This window comes from Somniosus microcephalus, chromosome 12 (assembly GCF_052327205.1).
Source record: "Somniosus microcephalus isolate GS21.2 chromosome 12, FLI_Smic_1.0, whole genome shotgun sequence".
Lineage (NCBI taxonomy): Eukaryota > Metazoa > Chordata > Chondrichthyes > Squaliformes > Somniosidae > Somniosus > Somniosus microcephalus.
The window spans coordinates 10,877,184-10,889,535 of NC_140998.1; the positions used below are offsets into that span (position 1 = coordinate 10,877,184).

Consider the following 12,352-nt stretch of genomic DNA (forward strand, 5'->3'; position numbering starts at 1 on the left):
TAAATTCAAGTGGACCAAAGTCAGCAACCAAAAATGTGCTCCTCCTCTACCCCAAGGTGCAAGGGCCCTGTGAGAAGCTGAAGAGCAGTAAGTGTCAGATGCTGATACAGCAGGGGGCACTCTTCAATAAGGAAAGCTACAGTCAGCACCAGTGACAATCGCGCCTATTTTTGGTTTGTTGCAGATCCTACTTTTGCTCCATGAGCAGGGGATCGCACTGAAATGTGGGGTTTTTTTAACATGAGGGGGAAAGTTGTAAAATGATCAAAGGACATCATCCCTCAGCATGGAATCTTCCTTCAGCCATTGCGATTAATCACAACTCCTCGCTCTCACCTTCTTCTTCTTAGGCAGTCCCTCGGAACTGAAGATGACTTGCTTCCACATTAAAAATGAGTTCTCAGGTGACTGATGAGTCCAATGCGGGACCTACAGTCTCGGTCACAGGTGGGGCAGACGGTGGTTGAAGGGGCGGGTGGGTGGGGTGCTTGGGTCGATGCGCGCTCCTTACGCTGTTTGCACTTGGCTTCCGCTTGCTCCCGGCGAAGACTCAAGGTGTTCGGCGCATTCCCGGATGCTTCTCCTCCACTTTGTACGATCTTGGGCCAGGGATTCCCAGGTGTCGGTGGGGATGTTGCACTTTTTCAAGGAGGCTTTGAGGGTGTCCTTGAAGCATTTCCTCTGCCCAGCTGGGGCTCTCTTGCCGTGTCGGAGCTCCGAGTAGAGCGCTTGTTTTGGGAGTCTCGTATCGGGCATGCGGACGATGTGGCCCGTCCATCGGAGCTGATCGAGCGTGGTCAAAACTTCGATGTTGGGGATGTTGGCCTGAGCGAGAACACTGACGTTGGTGCGCCTATCCTGCCAATAGATTTGCAGGATCTTGTGGAGGCAGCGTTGGTGGTACCTCTCCAGTGCTTTGAGGTGCCTACTGTACATGGTCCATGTCTGAGGCATACAGGAGGGCGGGTATCACTACTGCTCTGTAGACCATGAGCTTGGTGCCGGGTTTGAGGTCCTGGTCTTCAAACACTCTCTTCCTCAGGCGACCGAAGGCTGCACTGGCACACTGAAGGCGGTGTTGGACTTTGTCGTCAACGTCTGCCCTTGTTGACAGTAGGCTCCCGAGGTATGGAAAGTGGTCCACGTTGTCCAAGGCCTTGTCGTGGATTTTGATAATCGGGGGGCAGTACTGTGTGACGGGGGCAGGTTGGAAGAGGACATTTGTCTTACCGATGTTTAGTGTAAGGCCCATGCTCTCGTACACTTTGCTGAAGGTGTTGACGATGGTTTGGAGTTCGACCTCCGAGTGAGCGCAGACGCAAGCGTTGTCTGCATACTGTAATTTGACGACAGAGGAAAGGACTCATTCTCACCTTTAACCATTGTCCAAGCGAGGTGAGGGCTATAAAAGAACAGAGCTACAAACAGAGCATCTTGTTTTAGCTGCCTTGGTAAAGAAAAAAGACAGACTTCCAGTTATATAGCACTTTGAGTCTCTGGAAACATTCCTACACACTTCACCTGCAGTGAATTACTTCACACTGCTGTGGAGGCAAACCTGGCAGCCATTTTTGCACAAAGCAGTAATGAGATGAACAGCCAGTGAATCTGGCTTTTATGGGTGGTGTTTGAGGGGGGGAATGTTGGCCAGGGTTCCGGGGGAGATTCCTGCTCCCCTTCAATTAGCGGAGGGGGGGGTAATCCTGCTCCCTTCAATTAGCAGAGGGGGGGTAATCCTGCTCCCTTCAATTAGCGGAGGGGGGGGAAATCCTGCTCCCTTCAATTAGCGGAGGGGGGGGTAATCCTGCTCCCTTCAATTAGCGGAGGGGGGGGAAATCCTGCTCCCTTCAATTAGCGGAGGGGGGGGTAATCCTGCTCCCTTCAATTAGCGGAGGGGGGGGTAATCCTGCTCCCTTCAATTAGCGGAGGGGGGGGGGAAATCCTGCTCCCTTCAATTAGCGGAGGGGGGGAATGTTGGCCAGGGTTCCGGGGGAGATTCCTGCTCCCTTCAATTAGCGGAGGGGGGGAATGTTGGCCAGGATTCTGGGGGAGATTCCTGCTCCCTTCAATTAGCGGAGGGGGGTAATGTTGGCCAGGATTCCGGGGGGGATTCCTGCTCCCTTCAATTAGCGGAGGGGGGGAATGTTGGCCAGGATTCTGGGGGAGATTCCTGCTCCCTTCAATTAGCGGAGGGGGGGAATGTTGGCCAGGATTCCGGGGGAGATTCCTGCTCCCTTCAATTAGCGGAGGGGGGGAATGTTGGCCAGGGTTCCGGGGGAGATTCCTGCTCCCTTCAATTAGCGGAGGGGGGGAATGTTGGCCAGGGTTCCGGGGGAGATTCCTGCTCCCCTTCAATTAGCGGAGGGGGGGAATGTTGGCCAGGATTCCGGGGGAGATTCCTGCTCCCTTCAATTAGCGGAGGGGGGGAATGTTGGCCAGGATTCTGGGGGGGATTCCTGCTCCCTTCAATTAGCGGAGGGGGGGAATGTTGGCCAGGATTCCGGGGGAGATTCCTGCTCCCTTCAATTAGCGGAGGGGGGGAATGTTGGCCAGGGTTCCGGGGGAGATTCCTGCTCCCTTCAATTAGCGGAGGGGGGGAATGTTGGCCAGGGTTCCGGGGGAGATTCCTGCTCCCTTCAATTAGCGGAGGGGGGGAGTCCTGCTCCCTTCAATTAGCGGAGGGGGGGAATGTTGGCCAGGATTCTGGGGGGGATTCCTGCTCCCTTCAATTAGCGGAGGGGGGGAATGTTGGCCAGGGTTCCGGGGGAGATTCCTGCTCCCTTCAATTAGCGGAGGGGGGGAATGTTGGCCAGGATTCCGGGGGGGATTCCTGCTCCCTTCAATTAGCGGAGGGGGGGAATGTTGGCCAGGATTCTGGGGGAGATTCCTGCTCCCTTCAATTAGCGGAGGGGGGGAATGTTGGCCAGGATTCCGGGGGAGATTCCTGCTCCCTTCAATTAGCGGAGGGGGGGAATGTTGGCCAGGATTCCGGGGGAGATTCCTGCTCCCTTCAATTAGCGGAGGGGGGGAATGTTGGCCAGGAGTCTGGGGGGGATTCCTGCTCCCTTCAATTAGCGGAGGGGGGGAATGTTGGCCAGGATTCCGGGGGAGATTCCTGCTCCCTTCAATTAGCGGAGGGGGGGAATGTTGGCCAGGGTTCCGGGGGAGATTCCTGCTCCCTTCAATTAGCGGAGGGGGGGAATGTTGGCCAGGGTTCCGGGGGAGATTCCTGCTCCCTTCAATTAGCGGAGGGGGGGAGTCCTGCTCCCTTCAATTAGCGGAGGGGGGGAATGTTGGCCAGGATTCTGGGGGGGATTCCTGCTCCCTTCAATTAGCGGAGGGGGGGAATGTTGGCCAGGGTTCCGGGGGAGATTCCTGCTCCCTTCAATTAGCGGAGGGGGGGAATGTTGGCCAGGATTCTGGGGGAGATTCCTGCTCCCTTCAATTAGCGGAGGGGGGGAATGTTGGCCAGGATTCCGGGGGAGATTCCTGCTCCCTTCAATTAGCGGAGGGGGGGAGTCCTGCTCCCTTCAATTAGCGGAGGGGGGGAATGTTGGCCAGGATTCTGGGGGGGATTCCTGCTCCCTTCAATTAGCGGAGGGGGGGAATGTTGGCCAGGATTCCGGGGGAGATTCCTGCTCCCTTCAATTAGCGGAGGGGGGGAATGTTGGCCAGGATTCTGGGGGAGATTCCTGCTCCCTTCAATTAGCGGAGGGGGGGAATGTTGGCCAGGATTCCGGGGGAGATTCCTGCTCCCTTCAATTAGCGGAGGGGGGGAATGTTGGCCAGGATTCCGGGGGGGATTCCTGCTCCCTTCAATTAGCGGAGGGGGGGAATGTTGGCCAGGATTCTGGGGGAGATTCCTGCTCCCTTCAATTAGCGGAGGGGGGGAATGTTGGCCAGGATTCCGGGGGAGATTCCTGCTCCCCTTCAATTAGCGGAGGGGGGGAATGTTGGCCAGGATTCCGGGGGGGATTCCTGCTCCCCTTCAATTAGTGGGGAGGGGGGGTGCGGCGGTGCAGAATGTTGCCCAGGGTTCTGGGTAGGGTTGCGGACTCTGGTTGTTTCATCACCTGACCTCCTGCCTCCACCACCCCACCCCACCCCCCCCCACACTCCCGCCATTGGTTGCCCAACATGTCCATCCTTGCAGCGCCCCACCCCCGTCCCACACCAATTGGAAAGTGAACAGACTCTTCCTTCCCCGATTGGTTGATTTTCGGATGTCACTCAAACAGCATTTTTCCCCCATCTCCAATTTTTTTTATAACTCCTAAGCAAAAGTGTTCAAAGGAAATGTAATAAAACACAAATTTGTTTTTAATGCCCCGATGATTTGTCTCCCTGGTTGCTCGCAGGATTGACCTGGAGATCAATCTTCAATTCCTGGAGACTCCAGGATAATCCTGGAGGGTTGGCACCCCTCGTTCTGGGAGAGAATCTTGCTGCCCTTCAAATATCAGAGAGCACTGTATTTCCAGTGACACAAGAGATGGTATCCAGAGCACACGGATTTTAGGTGATTGGCAAACGAACAAGAGGTGACATGAGGAAACATTTTTTAACGCAGCGAGTTGTTGTAATCTGGAATGCGCTGCCTGAAAGGGCGGCGGAAGCAGATTCAATAGTAACTTTCAAAAGGGAATTGGATAAATACTTGAAGGGACAAAAATTACAGGGCTCTGGGGAAAGAGCAGGGGAGTGGGACTAATTGGAGAGCTCTTTCAAAGAGCCGGCACAGGCACAATGAGCCAAATGGCCTCCTCCTGTGCTGTATCATTCTGATTCTACAGCGATAGAGCTACTGTGGCTAACAGCAGGCTTGATGGGCTGAAAGGTGCCCTGGGCCCCAAAATGGCAGAGCAGTGTTCGAGTGGCAGCTTGGGAAAAGCTTTATCGTGACTTGTGCTGTGTGAAACCTTTGCAGGATTTCTGTTTGCCGAGTTTGCTGCGAGTTAATAGAGCACAGCACACTCTGTCTCCGTGTTTTGTTAATGACCAGCGCACAAATATACTGTGCAAACACCTTCAACTTTCTGTCAATCAAACTGATAATGCGAGCGTTAATCTTATCTGGAAAGGAAAAGGGAAGGCCTTGGTAGATCGCTCAATCTCAGGTGTTTGTGACTTGAAGAAACCCAAATCACCAGCGTTACCAAAAGAGTTCAGGGACTGGAACAAGAGTCCCAACAACCCAACACATCTCCGGTTGAGGGGGACTGTTTAAACAAAGCTGGAAGGTTATTTGAGCACACTGCCAAACTTGCAGTTAATCACAGCTGCCTGAGTCCTCGGGAAGCTGGATTGCAAACTGAGGCGCCCCTGATCTCGTGGAGGGGGACTTGGGACTAAACAGAAGTAGCTGTGTTGTTGAGGTCTTGGGGTGGGCCAGACCCCCTTGTGGCTCTGACTTAAACCCGTGAGCTGACGGAAGATCAGAGCACAGTGTTGCAGACTGTTAAAACACATAGATTTCACAGGAAAAGCTCCGCACACCTATATTTACTCCCCTGGTTTGCTGAAGATGCTAGTCAGCACAGACCGGGATTAAACCTGGATCTCGAGGCCTGTGGGGCTCAGTACCACCAGTGTCAGCCGTGACTCAATGGGCAGCACTCTCGCCTTGATTCACAAGGTTGTGAATTCAAGTCCCACTCCAGAGACGTGAGCACATAATCTAAGCTGGCGTTCCAGTGCAGTACTGCGGGAGCGCTGCACTGTCGGAGGTGCCGTCTTCCGGATGAGATGTTAAACCGAGGCTCTGTCTGCGCTCTCAGGTGGATGTTAAAGATCCCGTGGCACTATTCGAAGAAAAACAGGGGAGTTCTCCCCGTTAACCTGGCCAACATTTATCTGGTAATCTGGTCATTTATCTCACTCCTGTTTGTGAGAGCTTGCTGTGTGCAAATTGGCTGCTGTGTTTCCCTGCAATACAACAGTGACTACACTTCAGAAGTACTTCATAAAGCACTTTGGGAGGTCCTGAGGTTGTGAAAGGCACTATAGAAATGCAAGTCCCTTCTTTCTTTACCCTACTGGATGGTGCATTTACCCCACAGGAACAACTCCGTATTTATTAAACTGTTCCCAACCTCACAGGGTTTTTAATCATCGGCCACTTCAACACTGACTGCATTGGCATTTTGCTTGTCTTGTAAAGCACTTTGCTTGTTGAATTGTACCACAACTTGCTAGCTCCTGATCTTACTAGCTCCTGATCTTACTGGGTCAACATACCACACATCAATGGGGCTGTGGTGGAAAGGGTGGGCAGCTTTAAGTTCCTCGGAGTCCACATCACGGAAGACCTCTCCTGGTCCCTCAATACCTCCTCTCTGGTGAAGAAGGCCCAGCAGCGCCTATATTTCCTAAGGAGGCTGAAGGGATGTAACCTGTCACCCCTGATCCTCTCTAACTTTTACCGCTGCACAATAGAGAGCATCCTGACAAACTGTATCACAGTATGGTATGGCAGCTGTAGCTACTATGACCGGAAAGCCCTGCAGCGGGTAGCCAAAACTGCCCAACGCATTACCGGCACCCGGCTACCGACCATAGAGCACATATACCAGAAACGCTGTTTACGGAGGTCACGGTCCATCATCAAAGACCCTACCCACCCCAGCCACAGTCTGTTCGCCCTCCTGCCATCTGGGAGACGCTACAGATGCATTTGCACCCGAACGACCAGATTTAGGAACAGCTTCTTTCCCAGGGCTGTCATCCTACTGAACTCCACAAATAAACTCTAAAGCCTGCACATCTGCCAATGCACTTTATTATGGTTATGTTTATGTTAATGTATTACAAGCCTAATGTATGTTGAATGTTTAAATGTCTTAATCTAAATGTACACTCTCGGGAGCCGCAAGCCTACATTTCATTGTACTGCACTTGTGCACTACAATGACAATAAAAGTTGATTTGATTTGATTTGATTTGCACACAGACAGAAGATCCCTTATTCAGCTCCTACACTCTGTTCCATTAGCTTGTCTCAACCAGGATGGGTGCTACAGCCAGACCTCAATGTCCCTGGGCTACGGAGTTGGGGGGGTGGTGGGCGGGTGGTGGGGGAGAGAAAAACAGCCATCATATGAAACCCCAACCCCACCATGTTGTAAAGAGGACATGGGTGGATTTTGGGCCAAGACACTGCGAGGGCCTCTACTGTCTAAACCAGGTTCCGTCTGAGCAGTGGTGCAGGGAGTTGCTCAGAACGATCTAGTCACCCGCTTGTTCCCTTGTAAGCGCTTTTCCTTCAACATGTCGCTTGTGCAGGCAGTAGAACCTTCAGGTTGGAACATGCAGTAGATGGCGGCTGTGCTTCCAACTATAAAAACATACACATCGAACACTGCTTCCTTCCGAAGGAAAACACTGCACAGATCACATTTCAAGCAGGGCACTTACCGGCCACTTTCACACACTGTAGTTAGATTGAATTTCTTCCTTTGCCTTCTTTATCTCATTATACATTGCTGATGCATTTACCCTCTCTGTCTCTCTCTCTCCCTCTTTCTCTCTGTGTGTGTCTCTCTGCCTCGGTCCCTTTCTCTGTCTGTCTCTTTCTCTTTGCCAATATTTCTCTCTCACTGTCTCTCCCTCCCCCTCCTTCTCCCTGTCTCCTTCTGTGTCTGTCTCTCTGCATCTCTGTCTCTTTCTCTCTCTGTCTCTGTCAATATTTCTTTCTCTCTGCCTCTGTCTTTTCTGTCTATCTGTGTGTGTGTCTCTTGCTTTCTCTCTCTCTCTCTCCTGCCCCTCCTCTCCTGAAGATGCTGACACCTCCCTGGGGCAAGGTTCCACAGGCACTGTCCAGTACCTCATCTGGTCGGCCATTCCGAATCTGAGTTTCGACGCTGAATGTCGGTAGGTTATGTTACTGTGTGGGGGAATCATCACAGCCGAACCCGATCCTGTTTTCCCCCCCCCGCCCCCCCGGCACTGCCCTGTACGCACACTTGCAGCAGGGTTGCTGGATTCTCATCAGGGACCGCTGACTGATTTCCTCTCCCCCCACCCTCTGCCTAATTCAGGGACGCAGAAGACAATTGTAGCAGGCCCGACTCCTACCCTGGCTGAGATCAGGTGTAACACAGTGTAGGCCGGAGATCGATCCTGGAAGTTTTGGTCTCCATGGCGACACAGGAGGAGGTGCTTTTTCCTTGGGTCTTGGGGCGTTTTCCTTATTTTCATGCAGAGTGCCAGCGTGGGATTATATTTCCTTTCAGATTTCAGATGAGAAGGCTGTCCCGTGAGGAGTGACTGAGTAGAATGGGCCTATATTCTCTGGAGTTTAGACGAATGAGAGGTGACCTCATTGAAACATATATAAAATTCTTGGAGGGCTTGACAGGGTAGATGCTGAGAGGCTGTTTCCCCTGGATGGTGAGTCTAGAAGTCGAGAACTAGGGGTCACAGTCTCAGGATAAGGGGTCGGTCATTTAGGACTGAGATGAGAAATTTCTTCACTCAGAGGGCAGTGAATCTTTGGAATTCTCTACCCCAGAGGGCTGTGGACGCTCAGTCGTTGAGTATATTCAAGACTGAGATCGATAGATTTTTGGAATCAAGGAGTATGTGGATAGGGTGGGAAGGTGGAGTTGAGGTAGATCATTAGCCATGATCTTATTGAATGGTGAAGCAGGCTCGAGGGGCCATAATGCCTACTCCTGCTCCTATTTCTCATGTTATCTTTACATCCCAGAGATGCTGCCCACACTGCCACAGGTGCCAGATGCCCTCCAGTACCCTGCACTAATTCGCAGCCAGACAGTAGGTATACGTGTAACACATTACCCCGTCCCCACTGGATCCCCATGCAGCCCCGTCCCCACTGGATCTCCATGCAGCCCCGTCCCCATGCAGCCCCGTCCCCACTGGATCTCCATGCAGCCACGGTCTCCAGCAGGGCTCAATGGAGAATGAGTGGCTGCATGGAGCCACTGTCAAAGACTGCCGTTAGCCAGGCGTTTGAAGGATCCGCTGTTCTTATGGCGCTCTTCAAAGAGCAGAAAGGATGCCATTTTCTACTTAACCTGATGAGAATCAGGCAGCCAGCTGATTCACGTTTTCATTAATGTTGCTCTGGATTTTCTGTAACGGCAGGAGCTGCATCGCTGCTGTTTCCCTGCCCAGATTGAAATCTCTGCCCTCTAACGTCCACCACCCCCCCCCCCCCCCCCACTGCCCCAGCATGAGCTCAGTCCCCCCCTCGCCCAACCTTGAAGACTCTCCTACAAACCTCCCTCTTTGACCAAGCTGTTCATTACCACTCCTCAGTCTTTGGCTCAATATGTCTGATTAGGCTCCTGTGTAACGCCTTGGGGCCTTCTCCAACCTTAAAGGCGCTATATAAATGCGAGACTATTCCAATACTCTCCTGGCCGGCCTCCCACTTTGCAATTTCCGTAAACTTGAGCTCATCCAAAACTCTGCTGCCCGTCTCCTAACTCGCACCAAGTCCCGCTCACCCAGCACCCCTCTGCTCGCTGACCCGTCTCCTAACTCGCACCAAGTCCCGCTCACCCATCACCCCTCTGCTCGCTGACCCGTCTCCTAACTCGCACCAAGTCCCGCTCACCCATCACCCCTCTGCTCGCTGACCCGTCTCCTAACTCGCACCAAGTCCCGCTCACCCATCACCCCTCTGCTCGCTGACCCGTCTCCTAACTCGCACCGAGTCCCGCTCACCCATCACCCCTCTGCTCGCTGACCCATCTCCTAACTCGCACCAAGTCCCGCTCACCCATCACCCCTCTGCTCGCTGACCCGTCTCCTAACTCGCACCAAGTCCCGCTCACCCATCACCCCTCTGCTCGCTGACCCGTCTCCTAACTCGCACCAAGTCCCGCTCACCCAGCGCCCCTCTGCTCGCTGACCCGTCTCCTAACTCGCACCAAGTCCCGCTCACCCATCACCCCTCTGCTCGCTGACCCGTCTCCTAACTCGCACCAAGTCCCGCTCACCCATCACCCCTCTGCTCGCTGACCCGTCTCCTAACTCGCACCAAGTCCCGCTCACCCATCACCCCTCTGCTCGCTGACCCGTCTCCTAACTCGCGCCAAGTCCCGCTCACCCAGCACCCCTCTGCTCGCTGACCCGTCTCCTAACTCGCGCCAAGTCCCGCTCACCCAGCACCCCTCTGCTCGCTGACCCGTCTCCTAACTCGCACCAAGTCCCGCTCACCCAGCACCCCTCTGCTCGCTGACCCGTCTCCTAACTCGCACCAAGCCCCGCTCACCCAGCGCCCCTCTGCTCGCTGACCCGTCTCCTAACTCGCACCAAGTCCCGCTCACCCAGCACCCCTCTGCTCGCTGACCCGTCTCCTAACTCGCACCAAGTCCCGCTCACCCATCACCCCTCTGCTCGCTGACCCGTCTCCTAACTCGCACCAAGTCCCGCTCACCCAGCGCCCCTCTGCTCGCTGACCTTCATTGGCTCCTGGTCCAGCAACGCCGCAATTTAAAAATTCCCATCCTCGTGTTCAAATCCCTCCGTGGCCTCGCCCTTCCCTATCTCTGTAACCTCTTCCAGCCTCCCCCCCAAGATATCTGCGCTCCTCCAATTCTGGCCTCTTGCACATCATAGATTGAATTCGCTCCACCATTGGTGGCCGTGCCTTCAGCTGCCTAGGCCCTAAGCTCTGGAATTCCCTCCCTAAACCTCTCCACCTCTCTCCTCCTTAAAACCTACCGCTTTGTCCAAGCTTTTGGTCACCTGTCCTAATGTCTCCTTATGTGTCTCGGTGTCAATTCTTGTTTGATAATCGCTCCTGTGAAGCGCCTTGAGATGTTTTACTATGTTAAAGGCGCTGTATAAATGCAAGTTGTTGCTGCGATGGTGCTTAGGGGGATTTGTGCGGGGGGGGGGGGTCGGGGGGAGTTTGTGTGGGAGGGGGGAGAGCGTTTTGTGCGAGGAGATAATTGGGCTCAATTGAGATGCCCCCCCCGTGCATGATGATTGGCCGCTTGGTGGAGTGCATCTGGTGCCTGTGGAGCTATTCACCAGCACGAGTTGGCACTTTCAGATGAAAATCACGATAGGGCAGAACCCAGCAGCCCCCTTCTCCCCCCTCCGAGGCGCCTATTGTTGCGTTTACCACCTGTTCTTCTCCCGTCCGAAAAAAAAGACAGAGGACTTTCAGTTCCCGTCAGCCACTCCTCTCTCTCTCTTATCAGTAATTGTACTGAGTGCAAAATAAAGAGAGCCTTGCGGTATATAACTCATGAGAAGGGCTGCCGACAGCAGCTTGCCTGCGGAGTTAATGATTAACCAGCTCGCAGGCAATGGGTCACACAGCAACTCAGCAAACAGAGCGAGTGAGGGCCAATTCGAGTTATCAATCGACGCCGATGGCTTCAGGTGGGATGGAGAGTTGGCCTGACGCTAAGTTCTGGCAGTCACTGCAGAGTTCCCAGTCCCTCGCTCCATTGTCTGCACAGGCTTTGTATGCCCAGCGTTATCGCTGAGTGACTTAGTGCAAGCAGGGCAGGTCCTGCGAGCGGGCTTTCCGTCAGGCACATCGACAATGAACGCCGTCAGTCAAAAGAATGTGGTGTGTGGAATGTATGATGTGTGGTAAGGGTTCGGTGGGGGGGGGGTTGTGTTGGCTCCAAGCCTTTGCGTTTAATCAACCGACTCTCCCAAACCTAAACTAAATACGAAATGTTAAAAGTTGCCCTCCCTCCTGGTTTATGTGCAGAATTAATAAATTGTATGGTCCAGGAAAGCATCACCAAGTTGGGTCCTTAGATTGCAGTTAGTTGAGGCTGTTCCCGATGGCAGGGGAGTCCAGAACCAGGGGTCACAGTCTAAGGATAAGGGGTAAGCCATTTAGGACGGAGATGAGGAATTTCTTCACCCAGAGAGTGGTGAACCTGTGGAATTCTCTACCACAGAAGACAGTTGAGGCCAATTCATTAAATATATTCAAGAAGGAGTTAGATATATTTCTTAAGGCTAAAGGGTTCAAGGGATATGGGGAGAAGGCAGGGACAGGGTACTGAGTTTGGATAATCAGCCATGATCTCATTGAATGGCGGAGCAGGCTCGAGGGGCCGAATGGCCTACTCCTGCTCCTATCTTCTATGTTTCTATGTTTAGTTGACTTGCCTCACTGAGCTTGAGAAGGAGTCAAAACACTTGGGGTCCCCACTCCTCATAACTAGAAAGGAAGACTTGTGTTATGTAGCGCCAATGAATTACTTTTGAAGCGCAGTCACTGTTGTAGTGTAGGAAACGCTGCAGCCAATTTACAACAGCAAGCTCCCACAAACAGCAATGAGATATCTTGATACATGTATTAAAGACTTGGGTGTACAGGGCACTATTTCAAAATTTGCAGGTGACA

At 53.2% G+C, this 12,352-nt stretch overlaps 1 protein-coding gene across 3 annotated transcripts in view; it reads left to right on the forward strand.

Annotated features, from left to right (window-relative positions):
• Positions 1–12,352, forward strand: part of nudt14 (nudix (nucleoside diphosphate linked moiety X)-type motif 14) — a 160,025-nt gene that overhangs the window by 60,212 nt on the left and 87,461 nt on the right. Inside the window, exon 1 of one of the 3 annotated variants that reach the window (XM_086002589.1) lies at positions 7,807–7,869. The exons of the other annotated variants lie outside the window; for them this stretch is intronic. Coding sequence (XP_085858715.1) covers positions 7,864–7,869 — 6 coding nt within the window. The 5' untranslated portion in view covers positions 7,807–7,863. Of the gene's footprint in view, positions 1–7,806; positions 7,870–12,352 lie in introns of those variants that run through there. 3 annotated transcript variants of the gene reach the window in all.